The sequence below is a fragment of the Branchiostoma belcheri genome, unplaced genomic scaffold, assembly GCF_001625305.1.
Source record: "Branchiostoma belcheri isolate BF01 breed outbred unplaced genomic scaffold, Haploidv18h27 scaffold110, whole genome shotgun sequence".
NCBI classification, from domain to species: Eukaryota; Metazoa; Chordata; class Leptocardii; order Amphioxiformes; family Branchiostomatidae; genus Branchiostoma; species Branchiostoma belcheri.
Genome location: NW_017802492.1, coordinates 212,681 through 232,116, shown reverse-complemented (window position 1 = coordinate 232,116; position 19,436 = coordinate 212,681). Strand labels below are relative to the sequence as shown.

The following is a 19,436-nucleotide window of genomic DNA, read 5'->3' as shown; positions in this document are numbered from 1 at the left end:
TAAATGTCAAGTACTTTCAACTTCCTCTCGCTTCTTGGTAATTGTATAAAAGTAGTTGGATGTATGGTTAGTTAGAGCTGGTTTATTGAAGACTGTAAGGAATATAAATTTCTCCATACTATTCAGATACTTAAAATGGGAAAATTCACTTAACAGATAATTGAAAAGAATGTTTCATTTTCTATCATACAAAGAACAATCCACAATAAAATGTACCTCATTTTCTATTTTACCTTAACTATAATCCCTTTTATACCTACCTCCCCACCCTAGCGTCTGCCGTTCATGATGGAGCACCTGATCCGTGTGATCCTGCTGGTGTGCTCGGCTCTTCTCGTCAACGCCGTGGTGACGCCGTACTTCCTCATCGGTGCCGTTCCCATCATCATCCTGTACTACATCGTGCAGAAATACTACCGCGCTACAGCCAGGTGAGAGTAAAGAGACTCTTTTGACACAACTCAAGTGTTTTATTCACAGCTGACGTTTGGGTGACCGTCTGTCACCTTCCTTAGGGCCAATCTGACTGGTTCACATATCTAAATATCTAAATATTGTACATTTGGGAATGCATCTATAGGAGCAACACCTGTGCTGCAGTGCTATGTGAACCAGTCAGAATTGCCCTGAGGAAGGTGACAGACAGTCACTGAAACGTCGGCTGTGAATAAAACTTTCCACTGATTGTAATTTGTATTGTTGTTTGTGATCTCATGCATGTTTTCAACACTGCCATTTTTAGTCCTATCTACATGCTGAAGGGCAAAACTAAATGTTCTCTGGTTTGTTGGTAGTAGAAAGTATTCAGCACCAAGGACAATACCAGCTTATAACTACATTGCTTCGCAAGTTGAGGGCATATTTTGCCTTTTTTGTTGGTAGTAGAAAGTATTCAGCACCAAAGACAATACCAGCTTATAACGACATTGCTTTGCAAGTTACCGGTAAGAGCATATTTTGCCCTTTTTGTTGGTAGTGGAAAGCATTCAGCACCAAGGACAATACCAGCTTATAACTACATTGCTTAGCAAGTTGAGGGCATATTTTGACCTTTTTGTTGGTAGTGGAAAGTATTCAGCACCAAGGACCATACTTCTTATTAGTACATTGCTTAGCAAGATGAGGGCATATTTTGCCCTTTTTGTTGGTAATGAAAAGCATTCAGCACCAAGGACAACACCAGCTTATAACTAGTTACATTGCTTAGCAAGTTGAGGGCATATTTTGCCCTTTTTGTTGGCAGTGTTCTCTGAATTCAGCACCAAGGACAATACCAGCTTATAACTCCATTGCTTAGCAAGTTGAGGGCATATTTTGACCTTTTTGTTGGTAGTGGAAAGCATTCAGCACCAAGGACAATACCAGCTTATAACTACATGGCTTAGCAAGTTAAGGGCATATTTTGCCCTTTTTGTTGGCAGTGGAAAGCATTCAGCACCAAGGACAACGCCAGCTTATAACTACATTGTTTTGCAAGTTAAGGGCATATTTTCCCCTTTATGTTGGCAGTGGAAAGCATTCAGCACCAAGGACAATACCAGCTTATACATAGTTACATTGCTTAGCAAGTTGAGGGAATATTTTGCCCTTTTTGTAGGTAGTGGAAAGCATTCAGCACCAAGGACAATACCAGCTTATAACTACATTGCTTAGCAAGTTGAGGGCATATTTTGCCCTTTTTGTTGATAGTAGAAAGCATTCAGCACCAAGGACAATGCCAGCTTATAACTAGTTACATTGCTTAGCAAGTTGAGGGCATATTTTGCCCTTTATATCGGTAGTGGAAGCATTCAGCACCAAGGACAACACCAGCTTATAACTACATTGCTTAGCAAGTTAAAGGCATATTTTGCCCTTTTTGTTGGTAGTCAAAAGCATTCAGAACCAAGGACTATACCAGATTGTAACTACATTGCTTAGTAAGTTGAGGGCTTATTTTGCCATTTATATTGGTAGTGGAAGCATTCAGCACCAAGGACAATACCAGCTTATACATAGTTACATTGCTTAGCAAGTTGAGGGCATATTTTGCCCTTTTTGTTGGTAGTAGAAAGTATTCAGCACCAAGGACAACACCAGCTTATACATAGTTACATTACTCAGTAAGTTGAGGGCATATTTTTCCTTTAACTAGGTGGTGAAAAGCATTCAGATAGTAATTAATCCAGTCACATTTTTACAGGGAAATCCAGCGTCTTGACAACATCAACAAGTCTCCTGTATTCGCCCACTTCTCAGAGACACTCGGGGGACTGACTACTGTACGTGCCTACAGGTGATGACATAGTCTTACCTACTAGTATTCACACAGTTACTGTCAATTGAAAGTCATTTCTTTAATACTTTGGCCACACCAATTTAATTTGTTAGTTCTAGGATTGGCCTCTTAATTTTTTTCTGATTCTGAATCAATCTGATTTCTGGTTCTGAATCAACTCAAATATGCTCATATTTTTTAAACAACAGTTGAGGAAAGTCCTTTTCTTGTTGTTACAGTTTTTCCATCTATTAATGCAGTGGTTTGATTAAAAAGTTCAAAATTCATTGTTAATTATTAACCCAGCCTTTGTGTTGACTTCATGGCTCCTATGATCGTAGCATTTGAGGCTATAGTAGGATGCCTAGACCTGTTTTTATTTTTTCGCCCTGTTGCCCATATTTTTTCTGAAAAAATCTGAGAACCAACAAATTAACTTGGTGTAGCCTTACCTTCCTACTACTGTTTCAGAAGAAGGAACCTTCAATACCATATGTTATGGAGATTTTAAGCCAAATTGGCTTTTACTAGCAAACATACATGTAGTGGTAGTACAAGTTGATCAGACAGTAGTTGTATGTCATAACTATTGCTTTCATTGCTTTACCATACTTTCTTTGACACTGTAAAACAAGCAATTAGCATTTGGGCACAATTTTGCTGAAGACCAATGGTGTTTAAATACAAATGTATGTACAATTTTTGTACTAGGCATACATTTGTACTTTTCAATCATCCTATCATCCCAACCATGGCCATTGTAACACTTTATTTTTCAACTCAGTGAAGTCCATAAAAATAGCCGTAGAGTACATTGAAACTTCAGGATCAAATATTGAATATCAAATTATATAGAAATCATATATTGCTACATTTGTACAGGGCGGAGAAGAGGTTCAGTGAATCCATCATGGACAAACTTGACCGGAGCAACACCCCGTTCTACTACACAGCTGCCACCTCCTGCTGGATAGGTGCCAGGCTGGTAGGTGTAACATACATTTATTTACAGGCTACTGTCCCTCTTATATTGAATTTATTTTACTCCACTGTTTTCAAAGTTATTACAGGAAGACTTAGTGATGTTGGACAGGCAAAGTATAAATTTCAAAATATTAATTTCTATTTAGGGCCTAAATATTCCAATCTATTCTAAAGGCTTGATCTTGATACAAAAGGGAATCAAAATGTAAATTTTAAATCTTAGTTAAAAAGAATAGAATCCCCTACATGTATGCATTAGTTTGTTTTTTTTACTCTAACATTTCATGACAAGACATGGTGACGACACACTCATTCGACAAGTTTTTCAACTTATTTTAAACCCCACCAACACAGAGGACAAATACAAGACAGGGCAATACCCATTTTCACTTGAGCAAAGTGAGGAAAGTCGTGTAAAGTGCATTATATTTCCCAAAGGCACAAGATCAGTGGCATGTCAGGACTCAAACCTGGGACCCGAGGGTGCTCGAGTCGAGCACTCTGCCGTTATGCCACACAACACCATGCATTAGTTAACCTGACCTACTTGAAACACGCAGTTGTCTTATTATTATGGGTTCACCACACCACGAAGTGGTGTGGTGAAACCATATTGCTTTTTCTGATGTTTCTTCTCCTTCTCCTCCTCCTTCTCCTCCTCCTGCCATATCTTTAAATGGATTCAGCTTCTTCATTTTAGGGCCTAAGGTCCTGAAATTTGGTATGGAGGTACAGTGGGCAAATACCCCTAGGCGTTTTTTAAATTATTGTGATACAGGCTTTTAGAATGGTTTTATTTGAGTTTTTTGGCTGTGTAATAGCTAATGTATTACTGTGTAAGTGTGCAGTGTTTACCACATTTGGACATGAGTCATCACAATGGCATGCAAGGCATCAACCAATAGGCATGCAGCTTTCCTCTATTCTCCTTGCTGATTGGCTGTTGGGATTTAACTGGCTTAACTTCATTTACACCTGCACAGAGCCATGCCATACTGACAGTATGTCTGTATTCAAGTGTTTTGGTAGGTATTTTAAGCTTTCCTGCTCCAGCATTGGAATGCGGGCTATGAAGGCTTCTTTTTATCTTGAAAATCAACAGTTTGCATTATGCAATCCTAACCAATAATGTAGGGAATAGCTATCCAACTGTTGTAGTCTTAGTTGTATGTTACTTCATACTATAGTTATATCAATGTAAAGCATTGTTTTCCCTTGTGTTTCTCATTCTTTCCCTGCCATGTGGTAAAATGTGGTGAACCCATCGCTATATTTGCTCCAAAGCAAATATTGGCCTTTCTAGTTATTACTCTCTTTCCTGGATGTTATGTAGGGGTACATGGGAGGCAGCATTGTGTTCCTGGCCGGCCTATCCGCCATACTGGCCGCCATGTTTGGATCAGTCTCTGCTGGCATGGTGGGGCTGTCCATCACCTATGCACTCAACGTAAGTTACAATACTTACATGTATCTGGCTGCTTTTGGTCAAAGAACATGCTAAATGGCAAAGCTTAGCATGTGCCAGAATCACAATCAAACAACACAACAGAGGGCACAGCAACTCAAATTCAATGCTTTTTCCATTAGTACAATGTTTGTTTGTTTGTTTGTTTGTTTGTTTGTTTGTTTGTTTGAACCATTCTTTAACTGCAAGGAGCTCACATCTGCCACTTTTCATTGAGGTCATTGGGGAAAACATAATCATTATATAATAAGTTTACATCATTTAGAGTCCTAATAAATCTATACACATAGCTTACACAATATATACAAAATGTTACAAAATGAAGTTCAACATATTTATATTATAGAATTGCATACGCCATATACTAGTAGGTGATGTCCATTCGTTTTGGTTGTTTCTTATTTCTGTATTTTTCTTTACAAAGTGGGCAAGGGAGAAAGACAAATGGCAGTGTTCAGACTATCAACACATTCAACTCAGCTATATATCTATATGTCTGATCAACCGAAAAAGTGACAAATGCCTAATTACTAAATAGATGATGAACACTTTACAGATTCAGATGTACCTGTTGTGGGTGGTGCGTGGCTATGCTGAGGTGGAGATGATGATGAACTCTGTAGAGAGGGTGGACCAATACTCCTCCACACCAACAGAACCATACCACAAGGATGGTAGGGGCTTTTTTTAACAAGTTTGCTTAGTGCAAAGACAAAAAGGCCACTTTTGTGCTCACTGCAGCAGCATCTCTTCTCCCTAAGTCAGAAACATCAGGCTTTAGGCAAGATTGACTGGGTTTACGGAAACCCTGGGTGCCTGCTCAGCCAAGTAGCCTGGCCTGGCAGGCACCTAGGTTTTTCCATAAACCCAGCTTGACTAACAAACTCAATACGCGAAGTAGGGGTTACGAAGGTTGCTCAGGAAATTCCCTATATGCCATTTTAGACTGGAATGGTTTGATCCACTCACACCAGTAAGGACCCCTCTTTTCAATAAGTGTCGTGGGTTCTTTCGGGTGCTTGAACTGTAGCATTTAAAGAAGATCTGACTGTAAGAAACAAGAGGCGAGCAGTAAAAACCCCATTGGTCCCGGGCCGGAGTTTGAACCCACAACCTCCCGGGCCCCAGTCAGACACTCTAACCTCTCCGCTAAAAGGTCTAGACCCCTTTGCCGGATCTGTTGGTAGCGCCTATAAACCCCCCACTGTTACACTAAAACAAAATTTGAAATGCAAATGAATCGTTTAGCTAAAATGATATCACATGCAAAGTATATTGTAACCTCTGCTTTATGAATTAGCTGAGTTTTATTCACAAGAATGTACTTACTAATAATTAATTTGTCGCAGGTAATGTCATTCCTGATGACAACTGGCCATCTAAAGGGGAGGTGACTTTTGAAGGCGTCTCTGTCAGGTATGACAAGACTTTGGACCCAGTCCTGACTGACGTGTCAGCAACTTTTGAAGCAGGTGAAAAGGTAAGTCTAATAATAATGCATTGATTATTGATTTGGATGATTTGTCTATCAGTCGATCATGGCAAATCATGATTAAATCCCCCTTTATTGATTTATTGCTTGCAATTGCTCATACACGTCATTTGATTTTCCTTAAAAGAAAAACTTTGTACCTTTCAGGTTGGCATATGTGGACGTACAGGCAGTGGGAAGTCATCCTTGACTCTTGCTCTATTCAGGATGATCGACAACTTCAAAGGTACAAATGTTTGTTTTTTCGTTTTGAATGATATGCTGTCTTGTTGCCCTAGTTTGATCTTTCTCATCATATTTCATCAGAACTAAAATGTGCTTTAATAATCATTACTTTTGTTTGTGTATCATGTTTTATGGTTTTGCAAAACAAGTTTGCGAGCAGTGCCATTTTTTGTCCAATGTTGCAGGAAAGATCACCATTGATGGGATAGACATCAGCCGAGTAAACCTGACCACCCTGCGATCACGCCTGTCCATCATCCCACAGGACCCTGTACTGTTCAGCGGCTCTGTCAGGTGCTTCTCATTTCTTGTTGTAAGAATAATCATGTCATACCTGCACCACGATATCAGTAAAGTTCAATACGGGTGTTCTGGCCCATGAAATAACTAGCGGTACAGCCTGGGGTTTCAAATTTCCCCAATAATTCGAACCAATTTTCACCTGATCCACCTGCGACGCCTTCGAAAATTAGAATTCCATATTCGGATGTTGATGTTTAGGGACACCGATTTTGAGCACATTCTCGAATGGGTATGACATAGATAATTTAAAAATACAACAAGGTATATTCGGCATAACCCTTGGTCCCAGCAGGTTGGATCCCCCTTTGGCCGCCAGGCAATCTGACCCATGGTCGGACTCACCTGTTCTGAAACAACAGGAGCTAATTGATTAATTTTCATCATCCTTGTCTTGACTTATCTAACTTATGTTTCTTTTTGGACTTCACTGATTTGCAATCGATCAATAGTTTGTGCTTATAAACCTGCTTTTCTGACAACTCTAGAGTGTCACTGATGAAAGGTAGTGGATGGGTCTGACCGGTTCCATAATTATCATATCCAGTTGCTTGAGTAACTTTTTTGGCGTATCTTATTACGTGGATGTCTAACCTTCACTAATGTACCTAGAACTGACTCTGTCTGCTTCCGTTCCTGTGCAGGTATAACCTGGACCCGTTTGACAAATGCAGCGATGAAGAGCTGTGGGAGGCTTTAGAGATCGCCCAGCTGAAGACGGTGGTATCAGAACTACCCAACAAACTAGGTGGGAACTGGTTATAAAGTCACTGTGTGCCAGTTTGGATTAATCTTTTTGTCAGAACCACATTATCTACAGAACTTGTTCTCTGTATACTTTGGAAGTCTTAGAGTAAATGGTAACAAATGATTGTGTCTTTCAGATGAGGCTGTTTCTGATGGTGGAGAGAACTTCAGTGTTGGCCAGAGACAGGTTGGTAAAGTCATGATTTAAACATATCTTATTATACCTACTAGTAGATGTCTAACCTTCACCAACGTATCATAACTTAAATATTTAATGGTTCTTGATAAAAATCCAGAGTGATATGACCTCTGTGACTGGGAGGTCAGAAATTTGAGTAGAATGGTTACCTTGTGGTTTATGTAATTTGATTTTGATCACAATTACTTGTAATTGTTTCCTTGATGTTTTTAACCGATATATGATTTGTTCCCCAGCTGTTTTGCCTGGCCAGAGCTTTCGTGAGAAAATGCCGGATACTCATTATGGATGAGGCAACGGCTTCCATAGACATGGAGACGGTAACTCACTTAATCTTAAATGGACAAAAAGGAAAATGCCTTTTTTATTTACTTACATTTTTAGTTACAAGCAGTAAGCTATTACTCTACATCAATGACATAATGCACAATCAATGTGAAAGAATTGTTATAAAGAGATTTTCATATTAGGTCTTACTTTAATTTGTCTTTTCCACATTTACACAGGATTCCACTCTCCAAAATGTAATCAAGACTGCCTTCCAGGATCGAACTGTCCTCACCATTGCAGTATGTTATTCTTCCCATTACAACGCAATGTCAGATCGTAGCCTTGTATCAATTAACACTGTATACACAAGTATGTCTCAGTTCTGCTTTTGTTTGGCTGTCAACTGCTTGGAAATGCTCTGAACCTATTTGAATCTCAAACATGTAATTGGAGTTGGATGTTGAAAACTGTACATAACACCAACTGCATAGTACAAATTGTCAGGTATCCAACTAGAAGTGTACCTTGGGCCAAGGAGGTTTAAGACTGCTATGCCAGAAAAAACAGTTACTCAAGCAACTGGATATGATTTTGGAAGTAGTCAGACATTTCAGGTAGCACCCACTAAACTCCACTACCTTTCATTAGTGACACGAGAGACACCAGAGTCTCACTTATTTGCATATCAATCAGTTCTTCGTGCTTATAAATATGCAGTTCTCCTGCAGTCTTTAGTGTCACTGACAAAAGGTAAGTGGATGCTACCTGAAACTTCTGACCATTTCCAAAACCATACCCACTTACTTAGTGAGTTACTGTTTTTTGGCATTTATTACCTGGATGTCTAACCTTCACCGACGTATTAAGACTGCTATGTTTCCAGTGACATCCCTCAGACTAAGGTTTGCATCTTTCTGTTCACAGCATCGTATCGCCACCATCCTGAACTCTGACCGGATACTTGTACTGGACCAAGGCAAAGTGGTCGAGAACGACACTCCAAAGAAGCTCTTGAAGCAGCCGAATGGCCTCTTTGCATCACTGGTCAAAGCCAACAAGTAGATAGCCCGCTAGAGTATGATAGGCTCACTGTCTGTTATCATGACATATTTAAGTGTTGCAATGAGTGTGTCTTCATGATGTAGAGTTTTATGGTGGTATTGTAAGACACAAAATGTCTCAAGACATTATTTTTAACGAGCATCAAGTTATTGGTCAACATATTGTTCAATATCCAAAAGTCTTCTTTGGTGCAATGAAGCAAAACCAATTGTGGTTAAGACTATTTTCAGGCATGCTATAATGCTCTACTTGGGACCAAAATTAGTCAAGAATATATTTTGTTTGTGCTGTTTTGTTTTGTTTTTGCTTCAGATGATAGATAGGTGCATAAGGTAAGTTTGTAGTATTATTATACTACATGTACTTGTCAAAAACCATGTCTACTGATTGTTTCTTGTTGTATTATCCTAGAAAGACTTACATTGGTGTTTAAGATAAGACTTCAGCAATCAACCTACAAGACAATGTGACGAGCTTTAAACAACATGCAACCACTGCCATGACTTGACTTCTCAGTGTCGAAAATGCGCTCACACATTATGATTCTGTTGTCGTGAAAGGTACTTCTGTCACAGCAAATAAACTCGAATTCAGGGATTGTAAATTCTTGGTATATAGCTTTTCATCCAATTATCTGTCATATTTGACAGTGGATGGTGTTGCAGATGTCCAAGTATCAATGTATGTGCCATTCTACAATCTTGTATAATTCAGCCTAGTACAGTGAAACTTTGGTACCAAATTTGTATTGTTGGTTTAGGTAGCAAAGAGAAGGTTAATCTAAACCTTTGTAGGCATAGCCTATTGACTTGCTAACTATAAGTGAGTGAGTGAGTTAGTGAGTGAGTGAGTGTGACTGAGTCAGTGAGTGAGTTTACCGAAGATGCATGTATGGTGCACTGATTTTGAACTTTATGTATGCGGCAAGTTTCTCATTAATAATTCTATGATAATATATTTTCGTTTATATCATGTGTTACCTCAGAAAGATGTTAAACGGAATTTCTATATGAAAAATAATCATTATAGCCTTTAAGGTAATCATATATTTGTTCGGTAATATTTTATTATCTATGGTATGTTACTGTGTTACCTATAGCTAGTCTTACTCATTAGGGATAACTTCCCGTTGTTGTTTTAAGTCATCCTGGTCAGAGGTGAAGCTTATGATATAAATTTCTATTAGCTATGCTTGTTCGATGTGGCTCCGCTATGTATACGTATATGTCTTGCGCATCTTCCAGAGGAGCCTCAAAGATGCTGGTCAGTTTTATAGGAAATTACTTGCAAAGACTAAGTCGTTTGCTTTACTGAAGTTTCAGTAAATGTAAAGTAGAGCTAGATCCAAGGTAACATGATTACATTTTTTAAAGGGGAATATTACGTCTGTGCATAATATCATAATTGTTTTGAAACTGGAAGGTTTTAAAATCTGCGGTGTGTCTTAAGGTGTCGGAAATAAAGCTACAATGTACTGTGCTTTAGATACATGTAGATGGTACATGTATGAGAATACATTCTACCTTTTGTATGTTAACATCATGTTCATTGCTGTCCACATAAACTGCGCTATGCAAAGTGATGACTTGACTCTGAGGTGAAGTAAATTTTCAGGTGTATCCGATAACCGTGGATTGATAACTCCACGGACGTGCTTTTCATCAGATTGATGAACTCCACAGCTGTGGATTTCATCGATATGGTGATGAACTCAAAGTGGTCAAGTCCGCCACTAATGCTTGTCTTTGGTTGTGGATTTCTTCGATATTGTGATAGATTAATAAAATGGCCAATCCGCCACTAGTACCAACCCTTGGTTGTGAAATTTACCGATATGGTGATGAACTCAAGGGCCAGTTCGCTACTAAGACTAGTCCTTGGTTGTGGATTTCATCGATTTGATGATGAACTCAACGTCCACTTGAAGGTACTTTCTGGGGCGGCTAATTTGGTGATTTGAGTTTGCACCGTAGGTAAGCCACGGTCTTCAGATATTGCTCTCTATTATAGCTCATATAGAATGCTACTACATTGTAGTCAGTAATCAGAGAGTATGGCAATCACTCGAGATCTTTATTTGCAATCAGATACAGATTTATGTACAGATACATATTCATTCACAGATACAGATTCATGTACAGATATACAGATACAGATTTTCCGAGTATGATGACCGTGTCAGTTCCTACACCTGAGTGAGGAGGGTTGACACGGTGGCCTTCGCGTGGATTTGTTTAAGGTGGATAACAGGTTGCGAATCTGAGACCCTAGTCAGCAGTAGTCAGTACTAAAATGCAAATAGGAATGTGCAGCGATGCACTGGGTGCTCCCATTTTGCACACACAACCCGCCCCAAACTTGATAAAGCTCTTGAGCATCTAGCACCCATTACAGTAGTTTAAGGCCGTGTTTAAGCGGAATCACCCAAGGCAGTTTACATGTGGTTTACCCCGAAGCCGGTTTCAAGTGGCTCCATGTGAACGCTCCGAAATCACATTGAAAGCGCCTCGATCCCAAGCCACTTCTAGAGGTGGTTTCGAATCGGTTTCCCCGCATCGCGATTTGCGTCTGAACGCAATGTGATTTCAATGTAACTTCGCCTGGTCATGGATTACGGGGTGATATTTATTTATTTATATGCAATACCAACTTTTACGTGGCAGCAACTTAAAGAGCAGTAATGGTCAAATAATGTGTCCGTTCTAGGGCGAGCTTCACCGCCTCTGGCGGGACCACGTCGGCATTCGGCCGAGATACGCTGGGAGGGGGGCATCAGCAAGCAGGTCGTTGACCTCTGACATTAATAACACGCCACCTTGCGTGTTTTCATCAAACAACAATAAATGTAGCTCAAGCGAATTGTGATCGGACACGGTTTCACCAGATGTGAGGAATGTGAGTTACCCGAATCGCGGTTTGGGTGATTCCGCTTAAACACGGCCTTAGATGGGGACCCCAGATACACCACTTTAGATGATACACCGCTGGCACCTTTTAACAGGTTATCTTTATCACATTTTGTTCCCAGCACCAGGCATCTGCAATACGTACAAGCGTGCAACTCCAGCTGAAACCTTAGGACGACATTAAGTGAACAAGAGATGGGTATGTATCAGAAACAATATTCATGAAACTGTGAATATTAAATCTATCTGTATACTCTTAGTAGGGATTTTCATGTGGTATCTGTATCTGTATTTGTATAGCCGGTATAACCGCCTTTCGGCGTAACACACCAGCTTCGCAGGCACGCGGCGCGGCGGCAGCTGGCTATATTACACCGATCGACTTGTTCCACCTAACCCTTGAACTTCTAGCTCTAGACATTGTTTAAAGCTATCTATTGACAGTGCCCCTACTGTACTTGGTGACAGTGAGTTCCACTCTGCGATAGTTCTAGGAAAGAATGAATTCTTGAACACCTCAATCCTTGGTTGATAACTCTGGTACTTGAATGCGTGGCTATTTCTTGTTCTCTTCTGGGCTGGTATTAGGTACTTAGTAGTTGGGACATCCACCAGTTTATTAGTCATTTTGTACATCATGCATAGTCTAGACATCTTTCTTCTGTCTTCAAGTGAGGTCCACTGTAGGTTTCTTTTCATTTCCGTGACACTAGCACCTCTTACATAGTTGTTCATACAGAATCTTGCAGCTTGATTCTGTACCCTTTCCAATTTGTCTTTGTCTTTCTTTGTATATGGATCCCATACTGTCGCAGCGTATTCTAGGTTCGGTCTTACAAGTGACGTGTATGCAAGTGATTTTACTCTCGTTGGACATGCCCACAGATTACGTTTAATCACTCCCAATGTCTGTTTCGCCTTAGTTGTGATATTATTAACATGTGCTCCCCACTTCAGTCCGCTTGTCAGCGTGACGCCCAGATACGGATGGATTTTTGTGGTTGCTAAAGCCTGACCACAAAACTGGTAGCTAGTTGCATGTGGTGTTCGTTTGTTTGTTATGTGCATAATGTAGCATTTTTCGGGATTAAACTGCATGAGCCATTTGCTTTGCCATTCTTCCAGGGTGTTCAGGTCTTTTTGGAGAAGTTGTGAGTCGGTCTGTGTAGAAAGCTCTACATACAATAGACAGTGGACGGTAGTGACGTATTGTGGAGTGTTGGTCTGGTTTAATTTGTAGTATTAATTTGCTATAATGCTTGTAAGGCAGGAACATTGGATGGTATGATTCCACCGTGATAAGTCCATTATACTTCAGAACTAACATAAACACGCAATTCTTATGAACTCTATTTGAAAGCGGCGTGCTGCTATAATACGTACTGAAGCTCCCTTTGGCTACTTTGTACGATTTTGAGAATCAGGCTAGGCGAGAGTTAGTACGTAAGCTAGGCGAGAGTAAGTATGTAAGCTAGGCGAGAGTAAGTACGTAAGCTAGGCGAGAGTAAGTATGTAAGCTAGGCGAGAGTAAGTATGTAAGCTAGGCGAGAGTAAGTATGTAAGCTAGGCGAGAGTAAGTACGTAAGCTAGGCGAGAGTAAGTATGTAAGCTAGGCGAGAGTAAGTATGTAAGCTAGGCGAGAGAAAATGTGATGTTATTTACTTAAGGTTGTCGCGCGCAGACGAGACCATTTCATCTACCAGCTCTTGGCCCCCCTCGTCCTCACAAGTGAAACCCACAACTGAAAACTCTCTCAGCACCATGTTTCTCTGTGTCGCAGATGCTAACTGGTCAATGGCAGGTTTTGATACAGTCACCCGACAAGTTTTATCTCTTTGGAACCACGTACGGAGATCTTGAAGACCATGTACTTCACGTCTAACGCACGAGGGGTCGTCAGCTTTGTGGAAATGTAGGCATTTTAGTGTGGTGTTTGTGCTGACGACATTTCCTAGAGCGAGGAATACGTCGTCAACGTTGCTCATTTCAGATGTAGAAGGGTTCAAGCCCAAACGGCCGTTCGTGTTTGATCTGTACAGAATCACAGCGAGTTTAACTGTGTGTAGTGTACTGTTACCACTCAACGCAAGGACGGCATCAGCCATCCTCTGAACCGATTCAGGACTGTCGGTGAGACAGTACTTAAACGTAAGGTTCAACGTATGCAGCACTGTGTTGTTTTGGAAGACAAATGCGATTGAAGGCCACAGGCGATCCTGATCTGTCTTCCTAAGGCGGCTGCCCCTGGAAGATTGGCGCTGGTTGTTTTCGGCTTGGCAGGGGCTTTCGGAAGAATCAACTTCGTCTTCCTCGCTTGAGGAATCCTCCTCGTTTCTTGAAACGCCAACATCATCGTCAATTGATAATTCAAATGTTCTTAGCGTCCTATTATGAGCCAGAGCCTCTATCAGCCTGAAGATGTGCAACCTATGTAACTCACTGTAAGTGATAGGATAGTCCCTGTCTCTCTGCTTGTGATAGAAAGAAAAACGTAGCGCAATGTGCTGAAGAACTTCAGTAACAGCTAACACCTTAGCCAAGATACGTGGAAGTTTCTCGGCATGCCTAAAGGCGGTGCACCTGTACAACATCTGGAGACTGAAGGTTTGGATGGACTTTGACTCGCTGAGAAGCTTTCCAATCGACTCATTGAAAGCCTGGTCATCAACCCTTTCACACATGTAATGATCCAACTCATCATCAGTTCCTCCATACACACCTCCGCCCTCTGAGTCTGACTCGTAGAAGTAGTTTTCCACTCTATTGTGATGGTGAAATGATCCATAGATCCAAAGCTTACACGTTGTTAGTGAGCTTGATGAGACCAACAGGTCCACAGGGAGATGAAGCTTAAGCGGAGGCGGACATTCGTAATCCAGATCACCTAGAAACGTAAGATCATCAATGAACAACTTCAAGATAATGGAGGACAGAGGCTTGCAAATGGACATAGCACGAAGCAGTTTTGTCATTGGTGCGAGATCTCTTTCACTAGCTGTAATCCCATAGATTTGGGCGAAGAGGTGTCGAACTGACTGGGTCCTTTCCAAGACATTCAAGAGAGGAAACTCTTGCTGCTCTGTATCCAAACTAGTTACTGATATGTCATCTAGTTCAACCTTGATAATTGAGAGGTGTCTCACAAAGCGGTTTCTTGCCAATGCTGCAGCCAGCTCCGTAGCCATCGGATGTGACGACAGGTTTATATCGACTCGGGTTACCCCTGGACACTCTGCGTTTAAGATCAAAATAAGACCCAGACGCCAAGTATCATCATACGCATGACCAAAGAGATCTGAAACATCGATAGCCTTCGGGAAACAGGGAGAGAGCACTCGCACTAGACTTGATCCGTTTTCACTTTCAATCAAACATTTGATGCAGAACAGAAACAGAAGCCTGTGCTCGTCCTTTGCATCTTTTCCTTCACTGTTTCGCAATGTCTGGAGATGTCTTAGAAAGCATTCAAACACTGCTCTTGAGCGACTCTTCAAGATGCCGACGAGAAACAGGCATACCTGGTGCAAATGGTCGTTTTTCAACGACTGCAAGACACGATCTTTGAAAGCACGACCGGACCCAGTTAAAGATGCATTTTCTTCTGCTTGCATTTGCCTGACACGTGGCTCTACAAGATAAAGCTGGTGTGGGATGAATGCAAACGAGCCCGTTGGCACAGAGCCACTCAGGCCTGCCTGCATACCATCAGCATCTTTAGACAAGCAAACCGCAGCAAAGTACTCTTGGAACGTTTTGTGCAGAAACGACCAAACGAATGAAGCTTCGATCCGGGATGCCCCCAAGTCCTTAGTGAGAAATCCAAATTTAAACATGCCTCTGTCCGTGGACTGGAAGTCAGTCTCGTCAAAGTTTACCTCATTACGGAGAAGGCCTTCCCAAGCGACTTTGCCCATTTCTGCAAGCTGAGTATATACATGGTCAGGGATAGTTGTACCAGTAATAGTTATGCCGTTCTTGCTACAGTAACGCTTCACAATGCAAAGGACCAAGCTTTCGAATAAACCCGTGATAGTCGACGGAAGTGAACCGTCATTGTCTTCCCAGAGGATACAGAGTAACATGGTGTTGAGGGGATTCGTAGCCAACTCGGCTAGATTCTTGTCTCTAGCTATCCGTGCCCCAAGACTATTCGCAAGCTCAGGACGCCCTTTGAAGTATTTGTGTATGTACTCCAGGCTATTTGCCTTCGTGAAGCCCCTGATATTGCAATGTAAGGGACAACCTTTCAGGTCTGCTGTACACTCATGAGGACGGGAGGTGATCACAACAGTAGCATCAGTCAGGACCCTTTGCTGTATCAGCTTTATCACGTCGGACGTCTGTCTAACCTGAAGTTTCAACTCATCTAAACCATCTAGGATGAAAAGCACTTTGGGCTGGTTGGTAGTCTGTCTTATGTATGACCACAGAGCCTCCCTGTCTATGTCTGTGTCCTCGGGCAAGAGCTGGTCAAAAATGGCATCTTTCACGTCACCGTCAAAGTAGCGCATTTGCAAGAGGAAAGCGAAGTCGAACTGCTGGAATGAGTCACTGGCCCAGTCACACGCCAACTTACGGCACTGAATACTTTTACCTATGCCTGGTGGACCTTCTATTCTGATTCTCGTTGGTTTTTCGGCCTCCTCTTCCTCCTCATCTACTGTAGGAATCTCGCCATTCTTATTCACATCAAATATCTGCTCTATCCTGATCAACCCTGAATCGTTTGTAAAGTCTGGAGCAATATTACTTGATCTTTTTCCTATTTCCCCCCATCCTGAAAGCCTGAGTGGTAGATCCCTATCTGCTCTAGGGTCCTCTCTAGAATCTCGACCAGTATTACTTGATCTTTTCCCTGTTTCCCCCCTCTTTAACCGCCTGAGTGGTAGATCCCTATCTGCCCTGTCCTTCCGGACTACTTGCAGGTTTGTGTACACGTCCTTCAGTTGCAGATGGAGGTCGTCAAACCAGGGAAGAGGCTGGAACTCGGCCAACTTCGTCCTGTAAAGCCGTTTTAGGTGCCACTTCAGCCAGTCCAGCTGTTCTGTGGAGGGAATCTCAGGCCTACGCACTGAAAAGACAAAGAGACGCAATGCAAGCTTGTAGTGAATTACATCACATGTCATCACATGCACATTATGGCCGTAAAATGGGATATCATGTTTAGAAAATAATGGGTAAGCACTGATACAAGTACACAGAATAAAACACATAGCTACAGATAAAAAGGGTTCGTTACCCATCCACCTAACACAACGTTGTCATGTATCATTTACATACAATATATCTCTACAACCAATAGTCAAGTGTAAATCTTTAACGTTAACGTTACATACCAAAATGAAAAAATGAGATTTTTTCACGTACGCCCTCGCTGTTTCTGCCTGTTGACGCCTAACTTGGCATAGTATGAGAACAAGGGCGTAACGTTGTTAGTCCCATCTGGAAAATATAACGGGGAATTTTGTGTGAAATATAGCATTTCAATTGTCTCCCTAAAGAGGTAACGTTACCATTTGTGGCCGGATGACGTGTGGGAATGTTGGCCAAGCTTGCTATGTCGTCCAGTCTGTCTATGTCTGCTGGGTCTGCCTGGTTCAGCTGCGGAACTTCCTCGTTATCGTCATATGTACGTGTCACTTCAGTCCCTACATAAACACGTTGAACAAAAGAGGTTACAGTCCTTTTTTGAACATAACAACACACTTGTAACAACACTTGTTGTTTTGCAAGAACGGCCAAACAGGCAACTGAAAGCAACCAATGTTATTCTCCCCGTGAATAGTTTCATCAGGTTGGTAAGACACTGAGTAAAGAGACTCTTTTTACACAAACAAGTCTTTTATTCAGCCGACGTTATTCAATTCAGCCAGTCACCGAAACGTCGGCTGAATAAAAGACTTGCTTGTGTAAAAAGAGTCTCTTTATTCAGCCAATGTTATTGTTTGGGTGAGGAAAATGCTTAGATGAATCTTTGTTTCTAGACACAAGACATTAAAATCCTGTAGACATTGAACTACTAGTATATGGGCTAGGCGAAAGGCTCCATACCCCCGAAATAGTTGTTGAAACTCACCGTCGGCATACGTGACGTGTGTGACGTGTTGGATAAGAGGGCTGTTGAATGTCAGCTCACAGTTGGCCCCGGGCTGCAGTAGGACGTTGTCCTTGCCTTCCACATGACCAGTGTAACTGATACCCTGAACAGTCCCTGGCTGTTGACATGCCAGGCTGAGCTGCATGCCGTCTACGCAGAAGAGAAGTTGTGATTTATAGTGAGTAACATAATAACGTATATGTTGTAACTGTTACCATAAAAACAACACAGAACACAGGAACAAGGTACCAGTGACACAAAACCCACACGAGACAGGACTCATCAGTGACTGAGAGACCAAAGGAGAATTGCAATTCTCCTCTGGAGTCAGTCACTGACGAAAGCTAGTATATACTAGCTGAAACGTCTGACCGTTTCCAAAATCATCAAAAGCATATCCAGTTGCTTGAGTAACTGCTTTTTGGCGTATCGTATTACCTGGATGTCTAACCTTCATCGACGAGACAGAACTCACCTTGATCTGCCTGTCTCTGAGCATCTCTGGACGAGATTGCCAGTTCCCCCGGGTCTAGGCCATACAAGCGGCACAGAGCTGCGGTATCTGGGGTGTTAGCAGGTGGAGTGGGCGTATCTTCACCCGAGCTGCTGCTTGAAGCCCGTCGTCGAGCGTAAACCTTTGGGCGAGCCCCAGACATGTCGGGCAGCGGTGTTTGGACGGGCTTGCTTTATTTGTGTGTGGCTGTTCAAGGAAGGAACGTAACAGAAATACTCTTCATCAGGCCTGAAGGACAAAGAACACACAGGTGTCAGTATAGAAAGGCGATCGTCGGTATGTTAACAGTTCTCACTGCAACTCTAAAGCCAACAAGCACAAATTGTCAGCCATCTTGCACAGGTTAGTTGTCACGTAGAAAAAGTTACCCGGTGCATTGTGGTCTGTTGTATATGGCCACATCTTCTACAAAACGCCGTCCCTCTTGGAATGAGCTCCAGGAAGTTGACAGGAACCCAAATTCTGGGCCCCGGTTGTGTTTTATGCTGAAAACGTCCCAACCTGGTACGAACAAGCTGTGCACGTAGGAAAAATAGTCGGGTATTTCCGACTGGGGACTCCCCGTTACGTCACCTTTACCTTGGAAGCGGATGTTGACCTTTCCACCCAATGTAATCAAAGCAGTCCCTTCTATTGTACATCTTTACCATAAACCGGATATAATCATAATAATGGGTACACTTGAGTGATATGCACACTATATATATATAGATCTACGTTCCGTTCCTCTGAACAAGGTTAGTTCGTGCTAACGCAGTGGCCCGATCTGATAAACACAGCCGTCGCCCCTAGCAACGCGTTGGTTTCGATGATGTAATGCTCGAAACTAAAAACAACCGGTTGGATCTAGACCATTTGGCGTGTCTGGGAGAGTTGTATTTCTGTGTGGTCGTGTCTGCATATACGTGACGAATGTGT

At 41.8% G+C, this 19,436-nt stretch overlaps 2 protein-coding genes across 2 annotated transcripts in view; one reads left to right on the top strand and one right to left on the bottom strand.

The window, feature by feature from the left end:
• LOC109487122 (ATP-binding cassette sub-family C member 9-like) overlaps positions 1-10,073 on the top strand; it is a 36,922-nt gene extending 26,849 nt beyond the window's left edge. The window contains exons 29-41 of the mRNA XM_019791093.1: positions 274-431; positions 2,183-2,275; positions 3,140-3,242; positions 4,575-4,688; positions 5,263-5,380; positions 6,056-6,186; positions 6,346-6,424; positions 6,609-6,717; positions 7,368-7,471; positions 7,608-7,657; positions 7,906-7,989; positions 8,176-8,238; positions 8,864-10,073. Coding sequence (XP_019646652.1) covers positions 274-431; positions 2,183-2,275; positions 3,140-3,242; positions 4,575-4,688; positions 5,263-5,380; positions 6,056-6,186; positions 6,346-6,424; positions 6,609-6,717; positions 7,368-7,471; positions 7,608-7,657; positions 7,906-7,989; positions 8,176-8,238; positions 8,864-9,001 — 1,344 coding nt within the window. The 3' untranslated portion in view covers positions 9,002-10,073. The remainder of the gene's footprint in view (positions 1-273; positions 432-2,182; positions 2,276-3,139; positions 3,243-4,574; positions 4,689-5,262; positions 5,381-6,055; positions 6,187-6,345; positions 6,425-6,608; positions 6,718-7,367; positions 7,472-7,607; positions 7,658-7,905; positions 7,990-8,175; positions 8,239-8,863) is intronic.
• A 3,037-nt stretch (positions 10,074-13,110) lies between these two features.
• LOC109487209 lies at positions 13,111-19,133 on the bottom strand. The gene is made up of 5 exons (XM_019791197.1): positions 18,887-19,133; positions 18,480-18,746; positions 17,984-18,154; positions 17,421-17,555; positions 13,111-16,978 (listed from the first exon to the last, which is right to left on the bottom strand). Exons 2-5 carry the CDS (start codon positions 18,658-18,660, stop codon positions 13,566-13,568), a joined length of 3,900 nt encoding a protein of 1,299 aa, XP_019646756.1. The 5' UTR covers positions 18,661-18,746; positions 18,887-19,133; the 3' UTR covers positions 13,111-13,565.
• Positions 19,134-19,436: the final 303 nt, after the last annotated feature.